We start from the raw sequence: 22,916 nt of genomic DNA on the forward strand, positions 1-22,916 counted from the left end.
TAGCTTGGTGTTAGCCTGCTCCCTTTCCCTGTTTTGGGATATCGGCAGAGTAGTTTCATTCCTATATTGTCCATTTATCTCGACGTTCACTTCGAGCCGACGAATTTTTGTTTTCAGTACTGCTATCTTCTGGAGCAGTTTGTGGTAATCTTCCGTGGAAAACAGAGGCAACTTGCTGCTAAGTAGCCTCTGTTAGCTGAGCTCCTCAATCCCAGGCACAAAAGTGCAGGCTTGTGTTGATAAGCCACACTCTCTGAGTAAAACAGTTTAAAATAATAGTGTTAGTCTTCAGTAACTATAATAAATTAAGCTTCAAGTGATATGTAGGTATCCAGGACACACTTTCCATAAAAAAAAAAAAATAATAAATTCAAAAGGAAAAGATTGCAATGAAAAAGAGAGTAAAGCGGAGAGCAAAGGAGTGAAGCGTGAAGCGTCTGCACTCAAGCAAAGACAGAGGTGTTCCACAATAACAGAGAGATTCAACATCCAGTAAAGAGCCGGCAGCTGAAATGCTAAGCAGGGGCGTTGTAGCTAGCTGCTAGCTCAGCTCATATTAAATGTGGCTAGTATAGCTAGCTGCTAGTTGTTGGGCAGCAGCCCTGTGCTTGTGTTAGCTGCTGTTTGTCTTTGTGTGTTATTAACAGCTGGGACTGGTGATCTCCAGGTAAAATGAAGGGTCCCACTCGGCCCCTGGATGAGAGCAGTCACAGTGTTTGTGATTCAGAGCAGCAGAGAATTGACAGAGTTTGATGTTAAAATCAGAAAGCTGATGAGAATCAAACTGCAACAGTCTCACAGATCTTCTGCTGCTGCTGCTGATCTGAACACCAGCAAAGCTGCAGCTCTCTGCAACCAACAAATATTGCAGCTGTTGTTGTGTGTTGATGTCAGCACTGCAGCATCATGGGAAGCCACAGACCTTCAGACCGCAACACAAACCAGATCAAAGCAGGGCCAGTGGCTGAGGCGGGAAAGTGGAGACAAGAGGAAACTCAGCTGGGACATGGAGGCAGGAAGGATTAGATTGATGCTGGGAGCAATTTATGAGCAGCTCCCACCTCCCCAACATCATAGTGAATAAACAGCTGAGGAGCCAACATGTCCTCTATGTTCAGGTGGAGCTTCATGTGGCTCCTTCTATCAGGGGCTAAAACAAGCCTGTCTCCAGGCCCACACACCTGGAGACATCAGCAGGTGCTGAGGTGTCTCCCAGCAGCCACTGAGAGTCAGAGCTCAGAGGTGAACTCACTGGAGGCAGAAGGAGACAAGATGGATTTGATTTGTTGGTGAGGGCGAAGGACTCAGGAAGCAGCTTTGAACAGGCGTGATGCAGCTGAAGGCAGGGAGGGACTGGCCAATCAGAGGAGATCCAGGAAAACAGCTCCTAGTTCCTCAGGAGACAGCTGCCACTGATCTGAGAGCAGATGTTGTGTTGTGGTCAGAAACACAGCAGCTTGTGTATGTTGTGGAGCTGACAGTACCATGGGAGGACGCAGGAGAAACGGCTTCTGAGAGGAAACAGCTCAGATACACAGAGCTGGCAGCAGAGGCAGAGGAGCCTGCTCTGAAAGCTGAGCTCCAGGGGAGGTTGGCTGTAGGGGTTTTGTTGGCAAATCAGTCTGGTCCCTGTTACCTGAACTGAGCTGCTCTCACTTCTGTTCTCTTCAAGTCCACGTTGTGCTTCTCTGAACCTGTGCACTGTGAACTCAAAGCGCTCCAGGTGTCCTTCATGTCATATCTAGTTGATTGTGTGTGAACACAACAAAAGGTCAGACTTGATCTTGAAGAATGGAGCTTCTTCTAATCACATGAATAACACAAGTGGTCATGTGACTGTGGTTCAGGAGCAGTTACCAGAGCAGACTGACACTGACACTCAGAGAAACTCTGTTCATCAACTATCAGACCTAAACCGTGGACGTTGTGCTGAGCTGAAGGGTTGTAGGACTGTGAGCACAGGTTTGATCTCTGCTCTGTGACCTTCATTAACCCCGTCCTCACTCAGTCTGCTCCTCACTGGGGAGTTGATGTGAAAATCAATGAATTCTACTTCCTCATTCAGTGAAGATCAGCTGAATAAATCTGTCGTGTTTTCCAGCAGGAGGCTCTGAACGTTACCTGAAGGTGAACTGGTTGTTGCTGCAGGTCACAGAATCTGACGGCTCACAGAATGGGCTGTAACACCGGTGGTAGACTGAGGCCGAGCACTCGTCCTCCTCAAGTTCTCAACAGTAACAAGTTCTTCTTTAAAGATGTGGACACAGAGAAATCTTTTCCCTCCTCCTGTAAATGTGACATTGTCCAGTTGTTTGGTGACTTTGGGACATTGAAGCTGCTCCACCATGTTTGTTCTGAACAGTGTGACTGAGTTCTCACTGTTTGTTCACGTCCTCAGTGTTTTGTTTCTGTGCTGATGTCTGTAGTGTCAGAGAGGGAACAGACTAAACAGACGTGAATCCTCTGATTCTCCTCTGATCACAGACTGAACTGAGGTCAGCAGCAGCTGATCAACCTGTGTTCACATCAACAGCTGTATGAATGTTGTGCTGACATTTGGATGATGTGTGTAGAAGGCTGACATGATGAAGATCCACAATAACAGAAGGACAAAGTCACTCTACTCATTTTAGACAAAGATCATTGATCAGGACAAATCTGATTGATTATCAGTCATTGATCTACATCTTTGATTCTTTATTCAGATTGAAGAACTGCAGTTTGTCAGAGATCAGTTGTTCTTCTCTGGCCTCAGCTCTGAAGTCCAACCCCTCCCATCTGAGAGAACTGGACCTGACTGGAAACCAGAACCTGCAGGATCCAGGAGTGAAGGGTCTGTGTGGTTTTCTGCAGAGTCCAGACTGTAGACTGGAGACTCTGAGGTCAGTTCACTGTTGTAGATCTTATATCTTGAATCCACAGCTAATGAAGCTTCACACACAAGTTGAATCCATTGACTGTGAATGAATGAATGACATTGTAAATAGTTGTTGTCTCATGTTTCCAGTTGTTCTTCTCTCAGACTGAGAATGATTCTTCAGTTTCAGCTCATTTCACTCACTTGTCATGAATAATGTCTGTTCACTTCAGTTCAACCTTCACAGCTCACACACTCGTATTTCTCTCAGTCAGAGGACTCATGTTTTCTAAATCCACTGGAGTAAATGTCCAGTGTTAGTTGTTCAAGTCAATTCATTTTTATCACAACAACATACACAAGATCCTCACAACTAATATTTTTCCACAGAAAGTGAAGAACCTTCTACTCATCTTAGACAAAGATCATTGATCAGGACAAATCTGATCGATTATCAATCATTGATCTACATCTTTGATTCTTTATTCAGGTTGAGGAGCTGCAGTTTGTCAGAGATCAGCTGTTCTTCTCTGGGCTCAGCTCTGAAGTCCAACCCCTCCCATCTGAGAGAACTGGACCTGAGCTTAAACCAGAACCTGCAGGATCCAGGAGTGAAGGGTCTGTGTGGTTTTCTGCAGAGTCCAGACTGTAGACTGGAGACTCTGAGGTCAGACTCCATGTTTTCTTTCTGTGCTGAGATGAATGTGATGTGAAAGTTGTGTTGACACTGAGCTGCAGACATGAGGCTGATATTATACTGATCCACACTGAGGATCTTCATGGTAAAGTCTGTTTTCTTCTTCTCTGCTTTTAGTCCAGTGACTGTTTCTCTTCAACTTTCACCTCATGACTTTTTAAAACACATTGAATCTGACAGACAATAATTGATCTATGATCAATAGCTGATGGTCCCAACACTTTTATAAGGCTCTGTGATGTTTGTACTGACTCCAATATTCAAAGCCAAGTTGTCATAGCAACAGGTTGTTTCATCACTTTAAATCCTGTAGGTTTGACTGTGTTAAATATTTGAGCTCAGTCACCAGGTGTCTGTGTCTCTGCCGTTCCATCAACTAGTGAATTTAATATATATTTCTATACATTTGTTCTCATGTCTCCAAACTTCAGCCTGACATGTTTGTTGTCTTTGAAAACTTGAGGATCTTTAGTAGAATCTGCACAACATGAGTTTGTATAGATGGAGCCACAGGTGGAGCTGGCAGAGTTGAAGAGGTGGAGTCACTACGTCTTTATTGAAGCAGCAGCATGTTGTCATGAATATTAATGAGAGCTGTTTTTACTTTGTCTGTTTGACTCTTTGTGGTTTCAAGCAGGAACTTTGTCTCCTAAACTCACATCTTTGATTCCTCATCTTCAGATTGGAGAGCTGCAGGTTGTCAGAGATCAGCTGTTCTTCTCTGGTCTCAGCTCTGAAGTCCAACCCCTCCCATCTGAGAGAACTGGACCTGAGTGGAAACCAGGACCTGCAGGGTCCAGGAGTGAAGGGTCTGTGTGGTTTTCTGCAGAGTCCAGAGTGTAGACTGGAGACTCTGAGGTCAGTTCACTGTTGTAGATCTTATATCTTGAATCCACAGCTAACGAAGCTTCACATACAAGTTGAATCCATTGACTGTGAATGAATGAATGACATTGTAAATAGTTGTTGTCTCATGTTCTCAACATCATTGATCAGGATAAATCTGATTGATTATCAATCATTGATCTACATCTTTGATTCTTTATTCAGATTGAAGAACTGCAGGTTGTCAGAGATCAGCTGTTCTTCTCTGGTCTCAGCTCTGAAGTCCAACCCCTCCCATATGAGAGAACTGGACCTGAGAGACAACAACCTGAGGAATTCAGACCTGAAGGATCTCCGTGGTCTCATGGAGAGTCCAGACTGTAGACTGGAGACTCTGAGGTCAGTAGAGGGGCGGAGTCAGTCCCTGCTGCTCTCAGCAGTATTGTACTAAACACAGTTAGTATCAGAGCAAAGATCCAGTGTTTCCTGTGAACCTCCAACCTCCTCAGTGGCTGCTTTCCTCAGTGAAGCTGTGAGAGGAGAACGGGGACAGGCTTCAGGATTGGACAGAAAGACAGAGAGAGAGAGACAACAGTCAGCCAATCAGAGCAGCCACAAGCTTGTTGTGATCATGAGTCTGAGTTGATGTGAAGACGACTGTTGTTGTATTGATGTGTACAGGAAATAAAGCTGATTCCAGCTGACAGCCTCACAGATGGACAGAGACAGTGTCCTCATTCATCAAACTGTCCAATCTGATCTGAGACTGTTTGTTCTCTGGTTTCAACACTAAACAGCTGATCAGTTTCATCTGTGTCACAGCTCTGAGATCAGTGTGATGGAGCCTGACAGTCCCTGGCTCTTAGTGACAGCCTCCATGTTCAGTCAGGTGATGTTTCAGAAGCAGCTCACATGTTGATCAACACACAGAGACTCTGTGTTTAAAGTGACATCAGCTGACAGGTAACAGGAGTGAATCCATCACTGACCTGTTGCTGACTCAGCACTTTGTTTCCACTGTGGACTGAGTGAAATGTGCAGAGTGAACAGACTTGATGCTGAACGTCTCTGCAGGTCTGTGAGCTTCCAGCTCAGTGTGTTCACTCCAACACGTTAACATGAGAGCTGAGAGGAAGCAGCTGCTGCACATCTGGTCTGAACAGGACTGAAGTCCCTGCTGCATCACTGACTGATGAAGTGAGTCTCTGTAAACACTGATTCATCTCCTCTGCTCTCTTCTTCTCTACACAGCTGGAGGTGAGAGTGGAGAGGAGAGCTTGATCCAGCAGTGACTGACAGAGGAACCAGAAGAAGTGGAGATGACTCTCAGTGCTGCAGTCTGAACTGATCTGAGAACAGCTCCACTGTCACACACAGAGTCCAGTCCACCATCATCCCTGTGTGTTCCTCTGGATCTGACAGAGCATCATCAGTGTCTCTGGACTTAAAGCTCATCAAGTTCAGCTCTGAACAGTTGATCTACTCAGTAATACTTTATAGAAGATATATTAAATTATCATATTCATATTGTTGACTATGCTAAATATTTGTAACCAGCTCCTGCAGTGAATAGAAACCAAAAAAGATTTTTACTCCAGTAGAAGTTAACGTGTTTTAAGATAAAAGTAAAAAGTAAGTTGAAGTTAAAATCTACTCATTTTGTTACTGTTACATTTTCATAGTATTGTATTTTATTGCACATTTACTGCTTCTCTTAAGCCTGTTGAGATATGAGGTTTTTAGCCATATCTCCCAGCCTTTTATATGAGCATGTCTATATATCTTAATGATAAGTCAACAAGTATCATTGGTTTAATTCATCATTAATTAACAGAACTTTAAATCCTTCTGTTTGGTAAATAATGTTTTTATATTTACTTCCTGTTCTTTATAGCCTTATATTTGACTGGTGTTTAGTTCTGCTGTTTGTAGCAGAATAATAATTCAGTGTAAATTCAAATGTAGCTTCAATTTTCACCGACACAGTGAGGGGGGGCAGTAGAGTTTCAGGAGCCAGAACAACCTCCACCAATCAGAGGTTTAGTTCAGCCTGAGAGGTAAAACCCAGGGCTGGTGAGAGCGTCATCATCTTCATCAGCTCCTCTCTTCTCTCATTGGCTGTCATTCACAGCTGATCCACAGAAATACTCTGGGCTTTGTTTACTAGAGGTTTTAATGTTGGCATTTCACTTGTTTCTTGTCTTTGTTTAACACGACTGTTTTTACATCCAGAGACTGTTGATGTGAAGTGCAGCATTATCAATGACCATAATTAACAAATCATTTGAACACATTTCCTCCATCCACTACTGACTTATTCAATGACCTTGTTGCTTCCAATGATAATTTAAGATTCTCTTTAGATTCAGTTTCTCCTGATCAAAAACACCACAAATCAAATCACCATGGAAAAAGAAGCTGTTGAAAAGCTGAGAGAGGACAGAGGAAAAGCAAATCACATGTTCACTTGTATATTTTTAAACATAGGGTTTTAATTAACAGTTACGTCATCAGGAAAGAGAGACGATTAATTCAGAAAACCAAAATAAGTCTAACTCAACTTTCAACTGAGAAAATCTCAGCACAGTTTTAAAGAAAACATTTCTGTTAGAGCCAGCATAGCAAATGTTAGCACCCAAACTGTCATGGGCTCTCAGCTATGATTTCAACCAATCTGCTACCTTACTCTCTCCTAAGGAACAACAAGACTAATAAAGTCCTCTGAACTCAGGAAACCTACTGCTTTTAAAATGTCACTGATCAATCTGGACGACTGCCAGTTAAATAATTCCAGACACATTTCTTTGAGAGAAAATTGTTTTTAATCAACCACTCACATTTAACCAGCAACATTTTAGAAAAGTTCCAATCTGGTTATTCAGCAACCCACAGCACAGAGAGTGCTGTAATCAAAGTGGTAAATGAGAAATGAGCCGGTCTCTGACCGTGTTTTAGTCTGATTTATTCTTATTTAATGAAACAGCCATAGGAATGGTGAATATCCTCAGGGGACCCACAGTACTGAATATGGAGTTCCTCAAGGAACCATTCACTGTCCAATCCTGTTATCACTATATTTGCTCCCATTGGGAAACAGTATCAACCATCACCATATTGGCTGCCATCTGTACGCTGATGATACACAATTGTACATCTCTGTTTCCCCAAATGACTCCATTGCACTGCTCTCTCTCATCGCCTGTCTCACTAACATTAACACATGGATGTGTAAAAACCTTTTAAAAGCAGCAAGAGAAAATCTACACTTTGTGTTTGGTCTCAGCAAACAAATGAAAACACTAATCACATATTTGGGATCACTTTAGCCTCAGATCTTTAGAGGACGAAGTAAGAAATGTTTCCAAAGTCACTCAGAATCCTCACTCACACTTTTATCACTACCTGTTTAGACTGTTGTGATTCTCTGTACCTTTCAGAAACGACTGTAAAGTTGTGACATGAGATTTTCTTTGGTTTTATGTTCCATGCAGGTCACTAAGCTCTTCCACTACCTTTCTTTTAGATGTCTTTTCAGTGTTTTTTGTTGTTGTGTTGTTTTAATCCTGTGTGAATCACTTTGGCCAAAGTGTTTGTAGGACATATTTTATGTATGTTATCTATATGTTATATCAATAAAGTTGAATTGAAAAACATTTTAGAGCCATGTTTAACCTGTTGCTGCCCAGAGGGACCACCTGTCCTGCAGAGTCTGTCAGTCTTCATGTGTCAGGACAGAGAGAAGCAGCTCCACGGTTTCTGCACCGGCCTTCACTCACACTCACCTGCTCACCTGAGTGATTATCTGCTTTAATCTGAACCATGCTCTGAAACTTCATGGTCTGCACCCACACTGACAACTTGTTGCTGATTGGCTGGTTGGTGATTCCCTTGAGCCAATCACTTCCTCTCCTGCCTCCTGACCAAACAGAGCTCAGTGACTGTGACTGTTGGTGGGTTGAAGAGCTGAGCAGCTGCTGATCTCCTGCAGGAACAGAAACCATCCAGTGAGCAGCAGCTCTGTGGTGAAGCAGCTCAGTGATGACAGAGGTTCAGACAGCCACTTACAAGAGGAGCATCTCTGAACACAGCTCATGATGAAGCTTGAAGTGGACGGACTCCAGTGGCAGAAGACTCAGCAGGTCACAAAGAGCTCAAAGTTCTTATCAGTGTCATATGAAAGGACTGGAACAGGAAGGTGAGGCACACAGGTGGAGACAGGAAGAAACAGGCTCCAGCAGGACAGTTACTGTGTCTGTTTAACTTCAGAACCGTGAGGCTTCCAGATCAGTCATAGGATCTCTTCCCTGACGGTTTACGTTACCAGATGGATTTCAGAGCTGTTTAATCACAGTCCTGAGGTCAGTCATCGTTTTCAGGTGGTGTCGGCTGAGAGCACAACACACACAAACACACCAGAGTCCATAACCAAACAGGTGGAGTGTGAACGCTGGATGGACCCTGCAGTGGGACGGTTTAGTTGACTTGGTTTTTGTCGGGGACTCGGTCCATAGAGATTTAAACAGACAGTGACAGATCAGTGAAACCATAACACCAAGTTCTGTCAGTCAACACAATGTGGAGCTTCACAGCACAAATCTGAAATATCAGGTGTTAACAGAATGATGGGAACCAAAACAGACCGGCTGCACCGAGACACTGACCCTGCTGTTTTTACTGGTCAGCTCCCACTCTGTCAGTGACTGTGTTTCATTGTTCAGCTCGTAATCATGAAAACAACTCTCTCACTTTCTAATGAGTCAGCAGCAAAAGTCAGTGAGTCATCTGCAGTTATACATTTTAATAAACTGATGATAAAAGTTTGAGACTTTAATTTAAAATGTTTATGAGATGATTTTGGTCCAGATGCTCTGTAACTTGTTTTCCTGAAGGTCAGAGGTCAAACTGTTAATAATGGAGTCTGCATGATCAAGTTGTTACAGGAGGAGGAGGATAATCACCAGCACAACCTGGCAACCCAAATGTCTTTCTTATTAATGTTTTATAACTGAGCTGTAAATAATTTAATGCTTTACTGTAGTGTGTGTGTGTGTGTGTGTGTGTGTGTGTGTGTGTGTGTGTGTGTGTGTGTGTGTGTGTTCCAGCACAGGTGGTGTACCATCTGTTGTTGTACTTCATCATCATCATCATCATCGTCATCAATCTGCATCATTGTTGACACATTTGCCAACCTGAGGAGCAAAGAACAGGGGGAGGAGGAGACACTGGAGACCAGGTGTTTCACCTGTGGGGGGCAGATATCAGTAAATGTCTGATGAAATGAAACAGCTGTCAGACCCCATCCCTGCATGAAATGAATACGCAGTCTGCTGTTAGTGATGTTTGTCATTTCTATTAGTGAAAGCATCAACTAAAAATGAGAAAAAGATTATTCTACAATAAAAATAAAAAGAGTGAGGAGAGAAAAGGTTCAGTAGACAGGTTAAAGTCTGACCTTAGTGAAACCCACAGTCAACTATGTGAACCAGCCCTAGTTCTTGGAAGCTCTTCTGGTTCTGCTGTTTGAAGTTGCTTTCCTGACAGACCGATAAAAGCAAACTCACCTGCAGAGTTTTTCCTCACTGTGACCTTTGACTCGTGGCTGTGATTCCAGAGAGTGAACTGAATGTACTGTAATGTGTCTGTAGATGACGGAGCCCAGGAACAGGAGGCAGAGGATGAGATTCTTGGACATTCAGGAGGGAGCCAGTGCTGCAGGAGGAAACCTCCAGATCTATAAAACATAATGACAGTCTGATGATCAGCTATGGACTGTTCACCCTCGTTAAACGATACAGCCAGACTGATGGACTGTGTTAAAGGAGAAAATGATTCACACTCTACTGATGTTTCTCACCAAAACCAGAGGAGAGTTTTTTGTTTGGTTTTTACTGATTGTGAGTCAGACCTGTGGTCACTGAGGGACACGGACTGAACACTGTTACTGTATAAAGAGCAATGTTATATTCTTCTTCTTCTTCCTCTTCTTCTTCTTTTTCTTTTTCTTCTTCGTCTTCTTCTTATTATTATTGTTATTATTATTATTAATATCATTATTATTGAATTTGGAAATATTGTGTATTATTGTAAGGCAGTAAATGTCATAGAAAAGGCCATGGGATAGTATGACACAGGATAGTAAGGCATAAAAATATCATAGTATAGTATGTCATAAAAAAAAACGTAGTATGATATGCCATAAAAGCATCATATTTTAGTTTGTCATGAAAAATGTCATAGTATAGTGAGGTATTAAATATCATAGAAAATGTCATGGGATAGTAAGGGATAAAATGTCAGTATAGTAAGTCATAAAAATTGATTAGTATAGTATGTCATAAAAAAATCATATGGGATAGTAAGACGTAAAAATGTAAAAAGTCTAGTAAGACATTAAATGACATAGGATAGTAAAGCATAAAATCTCATAGTACAGTAAGGCATAAAGTGTCGTAGTATAGTATGTCATAAAAACGTCATAGTTTAGTAAGCCATGAAAATATTAAAAAAATGTTAGTACAATATGTGATTAAAAAAAATGTCCTAGTATAGTAAGGCATAAAAACATCATAATGTAGTATGTCATTAAAAACATCATAGTATAGTAAGTAGGACTGTCAAACCATTCATGTTTTCTTAATCATGATTAATCACTGAATTTAATTGCAATTAATCGCATGTTTTATCACATGATTAAAATTCTGTTATTTTGCAATTTTCTTGCTTGACAACACATAACTGTCAATCTGTCTGAACTTGAAGCTAATGTTAGCATGTCTGACATGTAATTATGAAGATGTCTGATAATTTATTTATCAATTTTTAAAGGATGTTGTAGATTCTTCCTTGAATCTGGAGCACAAAATCTAAAAGCTGTCTTTCCAAGGTCAGAACTGACCTGAGGAACAGGCAGCGTGATCCAGTCCTGAGAGCAGGTTTGCTGAATTCCTACATTAATTATTTGGTCATCTTTTTAAAAGTGCTTTATAGATGAATATATACCAGTGTTGATCTCATCTCATGGTGAAAGAGGACCAGCCGACCCTTTCATCAGAGTGCAATGATGCCTATTGTAGGTATCCCCAGTAAAAAATGTAATAGCAGAGTGATATACATCATGTAAGGGCTTAAGAGTGGTGACAGCAGCATGTCTATACATATAACATCACCACAGTCCAGGGCAGAAAGAAATAGAGCTTCAGTAATTCTTATTCTACTGCATATGGGAAAGTAGGTTGTGTTTCTATACAAGAAACCAAGTTTCATCCACAACTTTTTTTACTAAATTGTTCACATGGATTTTAAAAGTAAATTTATTTTATTATTTTTTAAAATAAACAACCAAACACATTAACACATAAAAAGAGACACAAAACATCACTATCAAAACTACTATGTAGATTATTCTTCATGAAACAACAGACTCATTATCCGTGGGCGAGGACAGACCTGTTGTCACAGAGTTACAGTGCATTCAGACCCTTCCACTTTTCCACATTGTGTTATTTTACAGGTGTGCTCCTTTCCACAATAAGTCCAACCAGCTGAATTTACCACAGACTGACTCCAGTCAAGGTGGAGAAACATCTCAGAGATGATGACGAGAAATGGAACCTGAGCTAAAGTTCAACTGTCACAGCAAAGTGTCTGAATACTTGTGGAAATGTGATATTTCAGTTTTTCCTTTTTAATACATCTCCAAAAAAAATCTTCAGAAATTCTGTTTTCACTTTGTCGTGATTGAATTTAGATTGATGAGGGAAAAAATGAATGTAAATGACCAGCGGTGATTCTACAGTGTGGTGGGGCCCTTCACAAAAAAATACCAGGTGGCTCCTCCAATCAGCAGTCATCATTTATCACCATTACATAATAAATACATAATCAATAATCAATACATAAAGCCCCTTTAAGGAGGTTTCCTACCGAGTGATGTTGGCAATTTAGCAGTTTTCTCACTAGATTTGGCAACTTTTAAATGAATAGCAAATGAATTCCAGTGCTCTGTTCATAATACTAATACTTCAGTTACACAGTCTGTTCAACAGTCTGCGTAAAACAGTGTTTTTAATATTAGTGTTAGATTTAGATGCACATTGAGGGGCAGCTTGAAAAAAATAGCTAATTATAGAGGTAATTACAGTCAGTACACCGTAAAAGATTGTCATGTAAATTAACAGTAAAATACTGGCAGCAGGGTTGCCAGTAGTTTACTGTTAATTTTACAGTTCTCCTACTGTAATCAACTCAACAGTATGTTACTGTAATACGACCATGTACTGAATTACAGTGCATTGCTGTGTTTCCTTGAGTTTACAGTAGACTACTAGCAGCAGGTTGACTAGCGATTTCAGTGTGATAATCTATACAAGATACACATACTGAATGATTGTGTTCACCAAAATTCAGCAATAAATCATTCTATGGAAAAGAAGAGACTAAGAAATTATAAGATTATATCTGTAACCCAACATCTATTGGAAAAAGGCAACACTAACTGAAATACTTGTTGTTGGTGATACAAACTGTTTATTTTTTCATTACAGTTCTAAATTTCAGTCATGTATAACAGAGAAGCCGTTATCCTTAAATGTGATCAACATTTTAATAGACTTAGGGGAATTATGCATACTACATTTTCAATACAAAATGCACAGTTTGGCACTGAGACTGAAAAAGAACATTGATCCCACAAACATAATAATCTATAAGGAGAGAAGCTTCCATTTTCACACTAACTGAAAGATATGAAAGAAAAGCAGTGTTTTTTGATCCAAATGGTGGGAAATGTAGCCAGGCAGACTTGAGTGGTACTGTAGGCAAATATTAATTTCCTCCATCAGACAGACTGGCATAATACAATACATTTCACAACATAAAGGGACATCATCCTTTCAAACACTGTCAAAATTTGAAAAGTGGTGTCTGAGATATTGTGTGTGAGGGACAGACAATGGGAGCCCCACGATTTAATGGGATGGGGAAACCAAGAAGTAACCTGTATAAAGTACACATGCACCATAACCAACTAAAATTTCTGAAAGAGAGTACACTGTACAAAATGTGACTCAAAGGTTTTAGCTTAACTCAGAGCGCCACAGGCTTTGTGTTTCAAATCAGGCTGTTTTAAATGAACTTTAACAGGTCTCTTACAACATAAAGAGGAGGCTCTGAGAGCTCTCAAAACAGAACTGATTGCAGGTCTGCCCAGATTTTACTGACAGTTTTCATACACAGTAATACTGAAGACTAAACTAATCAAATCCTACAAGAGCACTCCTGCCCTGGGACAAGTGAACATGTTCCCTTCATTTCTTTGAGATAAACAGCTATACCTGCGGTAGAACACTGCAGAAAGACTAAGTCGCTGTAAAGGTATATAGCGTTTTTAGTGAGCAGGAGACCAAGAATTTGATTACACAGTGAGAACTTAAGACAGAAAATTTAAAATAACTGTGGCTGTGTTGATATGAAGTGCCTGGGTACAGAGCTCTCACTGACCTATGAAATTCCACTCAAAGTCTGTGAGGTTCTTCAGAAGAGTGGAGACGTGGGGACTGACTGTGACAGACTTCTTCTGGACGACTCTCCCAGTCCTCTTGGAGGCGACCTCGCCCCGGCTGGCCTTCGTCCCTCTTTCTGGGTTGATTCCAATGAAGCGCCTGAAAAACACAGCGGTCTGAAATTAGAAGGTGGATAGAAAGACAGTCTGTAACTATATGAAGTGGTCAAGAAGTGAGTGTTCAAGCTGCACATGATGCATGTGAAAAGAGAGAGGGTGGCACCACAACAAAAATCTAATTAAAACTTTAACCTTAATTTATTCTTTAAATGTTAGCGACAACTAAGGTCACCCATTCAGGTGACAATGCAAGGACGAAGAGAGTAAACTCCACCAACCATGAGCACAAAATGATTTCAGCTGCAAACCAGCTGGAAAAAAAACCCCAATGTGACTTATCATGAAACCTTTTTGTAGCCCAGATGTAAAATTAACACAATAAGACAAGAGACAGAAGAGAGTGTATTTATCTTTGTATTCATCGGGAGTGAGGGCAGCTACCTGCTTAGTAGACAGAGAAACAAAGGAGAGAAACCCGAGTAAAACTGTGGAAAGCGGAAAAAGAAAGCCAGCCCACTTACCCACTCGAAGTCCGGAGCTGAGTGACCACACAAAGGAGACGAGTCACATCGGTAAGACGAGTTGTTTATCTGGAGGGAAAAAGTGTGTTAGCACTTACTGTCGGTGCAACGGTGAGAAACATCCCTTTAGCTGCTCTGATGCTATTTCTCTGTGGTTTCTCAGTGTGCTGGAAGAGAGCAGTGGTCATATTAAAGGTTATGAGAGTGAACTGAAGTAAATAATGGTGCAATATTTTGAACATGTGCATATTGTGTTTATTAATTTTATGCTGATGTATGAATGGAAAAGCGAGGTTCATTTTATTTTCCTAAAACTGATTTAAAAAAGGGAAAGAAAGTAATTTGGTAAATCCTATGATGAGAGTAAATTAATATTTTGTTTTATAATATGCAGGAATTTATTTCATTTCACTGTGAGTTTAAAGTTGTATAGAGGGTAATTTTTGGTGCATTTTCTCTTGCATAAATAGACCTATAGTGTCTGATACCTTTAAAATAAACTCAATGTGTATTTTCTATGTATTAGCACATGATTTTTATATGGTTATGATATATATTTTGAATGTAAATGGTTACTTACCGTAAATATTGTTGAAGTACTGTTCACATGAACAGATAAATATGTGAGCACTTGAATACTTAGTTCTCATATTTGAAACACTTGATTATTGAATGTTGTACAACAAAAAACTAAAAACTGAAGCTCTGAGATAAGATTGAAGATTAACATATAAGCTTTGATGCAATATGTTGATTTTTGACATTTAAACCTTTAATGATGCATCTGAATGAAAATTATATCACCTTGTGTATAGGTCAGGTTTTGAGAGGACGGGAGAAAGTCCGAAGGACCAGGACCAGATTCCGGCCGTGACGAGTCAAGCACTTTGAGGAAGAATCACCACAAAGGAGATACACACGTACACACTCACACCCATACATTCACATTACACTCCACTGGACCTTTAAAATCAGGTGCACCTGCAACAACTCTTATTTCTAAGGGCCCCAACGGACACTTTCTTTTATTTTTGGTACTTTGGGTCATTATTTTATGGTTTTGTACAAATTGAACATTTGCCTTTGTTCACTGTAATCATACAAGAGTGGCTACTCAGCAGTTATTACAGTGCCTGTCTCATTATTGTTGCTCAACACATTGGCTCCTTACGAATTTAGTGTCTTCTGATCCTGGCCAGAGTCTCATACCTACTCTAAGTTGTTATTATACTGTAATACACTTTTATATCGCTAAAGTTGGTTACATTTTGTTGAACTATTCAGAAATCAGCCTTACCTACAACATAATGATGATCTGCAGTCACAAGTGGACCTCATTAGCTTTGTGACGTTACTGATCAGTTCCATTTAGTTTAAAGCTGACGATAGTCAGCAAACAAAATGCCAGACAGATCAAATGTTTATTAACTTACCTCACCACTTGCTCATAAAGTGCAGGGTTCAGATGGAGAATCCTCCAAAAGAAACTCCAGAGCTGGTTTTACCCGCTCCATGGTCAGCAGGTCTCATCATGAAATACAGTAGCATCCTGTATCGGTGGGGCTCTCTGCCGTCGATTCAAACACCATCCCCACAATGCAATGCGATTCAAAGTATATTACAGTATTTCATGGAAAATGGTAAATATTGCCCATCATGCATTGTTTTCTACAGTATGGTGCAGTATCAGTGGGAAACAGTATGATACTGGCAGAATTTGGCAGTTTTTTTACAGCAGTTTGTTAAAGAGCAGGGTCGTTAGTTTGGCTGCTACAAACTACATGTGGCTCAGTTTGACAGGAAGTCGTCACAAATAACAGCTTCACTTTCACGTATTTGCACTAAATTTTACTGACAATATTAAATATAAAAATAGTGGTAAGACTGAGAAAAATCACCACGGTCAAATAATCAACAGGTGTTTGATTTACTCCACTGTAAATAAATCAATGTTTTCTCCTGACAGCAGAGGTTGGAGGGGACAGGACATGTGGAGGTTGGGCCTGTTATAATACCTCCACCCAGTCCTGACTGTAGCATATAGCTGTGGAGAACAGTGGGAAACAGACAGAGGGCTCAGTAATGACAGGACATAAAGCTTCACTGCAGCACTGCACAGTTTTAGTTGTTTTTTTAAAGAAGACATGACGTATAAATCTGCTTCTCAATGAGAGAAAGTGAACGTAATAACTTTATCTGATGAGTTGTAGTTTTCTGTCACATGCAGCATCCATATCTTAAAAATGCCTAAAAGACAATTTAAACGTAATATTTTTGCCTGGTTATGATTTTTTTAAATGTTGATTCCAATGTGACTTTAGGCTCTAAAGCTTCAGACTGAATGTTGACACGTTTCCCTCTAACATCACAAATAAATGAACTCTTCACACCTGAACTACCCACGATATCAACGACTGCAGGTTTAACACCACCTTACTTGGTCAGATACAGTCTGTGGATATAATACATCCATGACTGGGACACATCTCAGTCAAGATGGCGGCCACTCCGTTCATATTCATCTGTGGCTGAAGACAAAGCTTTGATTTTCACACCTGACAACAGATTTGAAGTCAACACCTGACCATAAACAGTAACTTCATGTTGTATTGAAGTAGGAAATAGAAGAGCTTCGTTCACATGTAGCAGAACTGACTTTCAGCGAGCTAACTCAAACTAACTGAGCAGCTTAGTGATCAGTGACTTTACACTGAGACCATGGAGATGTCTGAAAAAAGAGGGAGAGACAGAAGAAAGGATAAAACAGATCAGATCAGAGTATCTTTTCAGTTTTAGGCAGTGATGTCTGTTGGTTCTGAGACTGAAGTCAACGCTGCAGATTCACATTCTGATGCTCGTTCAACAAGTCCTGATCGTACACCGAGACCTGACTCTGCTCAGGACTCTGATGTAGGACAGATGCCCCAATCATGGACCAGATTCTGAGTCTGGAATCTTATCAGTTCAGAAATATCTTCAAAGTCTTCAAAAATCAGCGGGAGGCACAATTCAGTGCAGCAGAGATTTATTGTCGACAACAAAGCAAAAAGTTGATCTGAATACATGACACGTGACCTCTTCTTTTATAATCCAAAATCTGCCAACGCCTCCTCTCATATTTCACCAGTCTCCACCGAAACTGTCGTGTCCACCAAACCTGACCCCTCCCAGGTCATGTCTATTTTCTCACAGTCAAAACCATTTTCAGTAGAAGACCTGGACTGGATGAATACCTCATTATCTATCCAGACTGGGACAGAGCTCGTTAGACATAAATCTTATAAACTACATTCATGAGGCTGATCTATTTTTTCTCTTTTCGTGAAGTCCATGCCCAGTGGACACCATTATATTCTGATTCTCTTTCACTACATTTTTTTTAAAACCATGTTCTCCTCCAGGAATACACCATTATGTTCTGACTTTTTCCTGCTGCATTTTTTTAAAAACAATACATTTACTTGAATTTAACATAATCAGTGATACACACAGTTTACACTTATTGTGACATTATTCTTCACACTTCAGTCTTTTTTGTGATGAGTATAGTAATCATAGTAATCATTATTGGAGACATAGTATATTTAGCAGATAGACAGATAACTTAGCTGATAATATTATACTACAACTCCTGCTCTGAAGAAGGGTAGATCTGAGGCAGCCCCTGCTGAAGTACGAGACAGTACTGTGATGCTGCTGGTGGAAAAATAAAAGAGCTGGCGGTCTGGAAAAGAAGGTGTCAGTGTCACTGATCCATTGAATCAGTGACACTTGTTGACTCAGCATTATAATGGAGAGATGAACATTTTTCAAGCCTGTCTGAAAACAACACTCACATGTCACACAGTGAAAGAGTTGTTGGTCTGTGTGATTGTTCCTCCTCAACACAACTTGAATGAAGAGATGGAGGATAAAAACAACATGTTCCTCCTGTACAATAATATCTGGTAAAGTTCAGCTGCAGAACATGAGGCTTCAACGTCTGAGTCAAACTCATCTTCAGAGTTCAAGTCATTTTACTGTGAAATTCCCTCTTTGTGAAGCTCAACAAGGAAACTGTTCAGAGCTGAACTTGATGAGCTTTAAGTCCAGAGACACTGATGATGCTCTGTCAGATCCAGAGGAACACACAGGGATGATGGTGGACTGGACTCTGTGTGTGACAGTGGAGCTGTTCTCAGATCAGTTCAGACTGCAGCACTGAGAGTCATCTCCACTTCTTCTGGTTCCTCTGTCAGTCACTGCTGGATCAAGCTCTCCTCTCCACTCTCACCTCCACCATCTGTGTAGAGAAGAAGAAAGCAGAGGAGATGAATCAGTGTTTACAGAGACTCACTTCATCAGTCAGTGATGCAGCAGGGACTTCAGTCCTGTTCAGACCAGATGTGCAGCAGCTGCTTCCTCTCAGCTCTCATGTTAACGTGTTGGAGTGAACACACTGAGCTGGAAGCTCACAGACCTGCAGAGACGTTCAGCATCAAGTCTGTTCACTCTGCACATTTCACTCAGTCCACAGTGGAAACAAAGTGCTGAGTCAGCAACAGGTCAGTGATGGATTCACTCCTGTTACCTGTCAGCTGATGTCACTTTAAACACAGAGTCTCTGTGTGTTGATCAACATGTGAGCTGCTTCTGAAACATCACCTGACTGAACATGGAGGCTGTCACTAAGAGCCAGGGACTGTCAGGCTCCATCAGACTGATCTCAGAGCTGTGACACAGATGAAGCTGATCAGCAGTTTAGTGTTGAAACCAGAGAACAAACAGTCTCAGATCAGATTGGACAGTTTGATGAATGAGGACACTGTCTCTGTCCATCTGTGAGGCTGTCAGCTGGAATCAGCTTTATTTCCTGTACACATCAACACAACAACAACAGTCGTCTTCACGTCAACTCACACACATGATCACAACAAGCTTCTGGCTACTCTGATTGGCTGACTGTTGTGTCTCTCTCTGTCTTTCGGTCCAATCCTGAAGCCTGTCCCCGTTCTCCTCTCAGAGCTTCACTGAGGAAAGCAGCCACTGAGGAGGTTGGAGGTTCACAGGAAACACTGGATCTTTGCTCTGATACTAACTGTGTTTAGTACAATACTGCTGAGAGCAGCATGGACTGACTCCGCCCCTCTACTGACCTCAGAGTCTCCAGTCTACAGTCTGGACTCTCCACGAGACCACGGAGATCCTTCAGGTCTGGATCCTTCAGGTTGTTGAGACTCAGGTCCAGTTCTCTCAGATGGGAGGGGTTGGACTTCAGAGCTGAGACCAGAGAAGAACAGCTGATCTCTGACAAACTGCAGCTCCTCAATCTGAATAAAGAATCCAAGATGTGAGTTTAGGAGACAAAGTTCCTGCTTGAAACCACAAAGAGTCAAACAGACAAAGTAAAAACAGCTCTCATTAATATTCATGACAACATGCTGCTGCTTCAATAAAGACGTAGTGACTCCACCTCTTCAACTCTGCCAGCTCCACCTGTGGCTCCATCTATACAAACTCATGTTGTGCACATTCTACTAAAGATCCTCAAGTTTTCAAAGACAACAAACATGTCAGGCTGAAGTTTGGAGACATGAGAACAAATGTATAGAAATATATATTAAATTCACTAGCTGATGGAACGGCAGAGACACAGACACCTGGTGACTGAGCTCAAATATTTAACACAGTCAAACCTACAGGATTTAAAGTGATGAAACAACCTGTTGCTATGACAACTTGGCTTTGAATATTGGAGTCAGTACAAACATCACAGAGCCTTATAAAAGTGTTGGGACCATCAGCTATTGATTATAGATCAGTTATTGTCTGACAGATTCAATGTGTTTCTGTTGGTGTTTTAAAAAGTCATGAGGTGAAAGTTGAAGAGAAACAGTCACTGGACTAAAAGCAGAGAAGAAGAAAACAGACTTTACCATGAAGATCCTCAGTGTGGATCAGTATAATATCAGCCTCATGTCTGCAGCTCAGTGTCAACACAACTTTCACATCACATTCATCTCAGCACAGAAAGAAAACATGGAGTCTGACCTCAGAGTCTCCAGTCTACAGTCTGGACTCTGCAGAAAACCACACAGACCCTTCACTCCTGGATCCTGCAGGTTCTGGTTTCCACTCAGGTCCAGGTCTCTCAGATGGGAGGGGTTGGACTTCAGAGCTGAGACCAGAGTAGAACAGCTGATCTCTGACAAACTGCAGCCCCTCAATCTGAATAAAGAATCAAAGATGTAGATCAATGATTGATAATCAATCAGATTTGTCCTGATCAATGATCTTTGTCTAAAATGAGTAGAGTGACTTTGTCCTTCTGTTATTGTGGATCTTCATCATGTCAGTTCAACACAACATTGTCAACACAACAGTTGTGTGTGTTGTGTTACAGATGAAAACACACACACAGTTTGATCAAACAGACATTAGTCCTGACACTTCACTGAAATCTACTGAAAAAAAGAAGATTGTTTCTTCACTTTCTTTGGACAAATATTAGTTGTGAGGATCTTGTGTATGTTGTTGTGATAAAAATGAATTGACTTGAACAACTAACACTGGACATTTTCTCCAGTGGATTTAGAAAACATGAGTCCTCTGACTGAGAGAAATACGAGTGTGTGAGCTGTGAAGGTTGAACTGAAGTGAACAGACATTATTCATGACAAGTGAGTGAAATGAGCTGAAACTGAAGAATCATTCTCAGTCTGAGAGAAGAACAACTGGAAACATGAGACAACAACTATTTACAATGTCATTCATTCATTCACAGTCAATGGATTCAACTTGTGTGTGAAGCTTCATTAGCTGTGGATTCAAGATATAAGATCTACAACAGTGAACTGACCTCAGAGTCTCCAGTCTACAGTCTGGACTCTGCAGAAAACCACACAGACCTTTCACTCCTGGACCCTGCAGGTTCAGGTTGTAGCTCAGGTCCAGTTCTCTCAGATGGGAGGGGTTGGACTTCAGAGCTGAGACCAGAGAAGAACAGCTGATCTCTGACAACCTGCAGGTGATCAATCTGAATAAAGAACCAAAGATGTGAGTTTAGGAGACAAAGTTCCTGCTTGAAACCACAAAGAGTCAAACAGACAAAGTAAAAACAGCTCTCATTAATATTCATGACAACATGCTGCTGCTTCAATAAAGACGTAGTGACTCCACCTCTTCAACTCTGCCAGCTCCACCTGTGGCTCCATCTATACAAACTCATGTTGTGCAGATTCTACTAAAGATCCTCAAGTTTTCAAAGACAACAAACATGTCAGGCTGAAGTTTGGAGACATGATAACAAATGTATAGAAATATATATTAAATTCACTAGTTGATGGAACGGCAGAGACACAGACACCTGGTGACTGAGCTCAAATATTTAACACAGTCAAACCTACAGGATTTAAAGTGATGAAACAACCTGTTGCTATGACAACTTGGCTTTGAATATTGGAGTCACTACAAACATCACAGAGCCTTATAAAAGTGTTGGGACCATCAGCTATTGATTATAGATCAGTTATTGTCTGACAGATTCAATGTGTTTCTGTTGATGTTTGGAAAAAGTCATGAGGTGAAAGTTGAAGAGAAACAGTCACTGGACTAAAAGCAGAGAAGAAGAAAACAGACTTTACCATGAAGATCCTCAGTGTGGATCAGTATAATATCAGCCTCATGTCTGCAGCTCAGTGTCAACACAACTTTCACATCACATTCATCTCAGCACAGAAAGAAAACATGGAGTCTGACCTCAGAGTCTCCAGTCTACAGTCTGGACTCTGCAGAAAACCACACAGACCCTTCACTCCTGGATCCTGCAGGTTCTGGTTTCCACTCAGGTCCAGTTCTCTCAGATGGGAGGGGTTGGACTTCAGAGCTGAGACCAGAGAAGAACAGCTGATCTCTGACAAACTGCAGCTCCTCAATCTGAATAAAGAATCAAAGATGTAGATCAATGATTGATAATCAATCAGATTTGTCCTGATCAATGATCTTTGTCTAAAATGAGTAGAGTGACTTTGTCCTTCTGTTATTGTGGATCTTCATCATGTCAGCCTTCTACACACATCATCCAAATGTCAGCACAACATTCATACAGCTGTTGATGTGAACACAGGTTGATCAGCTGCTGCTGACCTCAGTTCAGTCTGTAATCAGAGGAGAATCAGAGGATTCTCTATCTGCAGTCATCCGGAGACAGTGCAAGATATATTTGTGTGTCATCTGCATAACTATGATAGTTGACATTAGAATTCTGCAGAATTTGACCCAAAGGCAGCATATACAGGTTGAACAGAAGATGTCCAAGGACTGACCCCTGAGGAACTCCACATGTCATAGCCACTCGATCAGATTGATAACTACCAATGGTCACAAAATAACTCCGCTCCTCCAAGTAGGACCTGAACC

At 40.9% G+C, this 22,916-nt stretch overlaps 1 protein-coding gene across 1 annotated transcript in view; it reads left to right on the forward strand.

The window, feature by feature from the left end:
* LOC139609641 (NLR family CARD domain-containing protein 3-like) overlaps nucleotides 1-22,916 on the forward strand; it is a 106,684-nt gene that overhangs the window by 18,077 nt on the left and 65,691 nt on the right. Inside the window, exons 3-4 of the mRNA XM_071464525.1 lie at nucleotides 2,706-2,882; nucleotides 3,348-3,675. Coding sequence (XP_071320626.1) covers nucleotides 2,706-2,882; nucleotides 3,348-3,570 — 400 coding nt within the window. The 3' untranslated portion in view covers nucleotides 3,571-3,675. The remainder of the gene's footprint in view (nucleotides 1-2,705; nucleotides 2,883-3,347; nucleotides 3,676-22,916) is intronic.

This window comes from Trachinotus anak, unplaced genomic scaffold, assembly GCF_046630095.1.
Source record: "Trachinotus anak isolate AG129_WGS33_773 ecotype Australia unplaced genomic scaffold, CSIRO_AGI_Tana_v1 ptg000026l, whole genome shotgun sequence".
Classification (NCBI taxonomy): domain Eukaryota; kingdom Metazoa; phylum Chordata; class Actinopteri; order Carangiformes; family Carangidae; genus Trachinotus; species Trachinotus anak.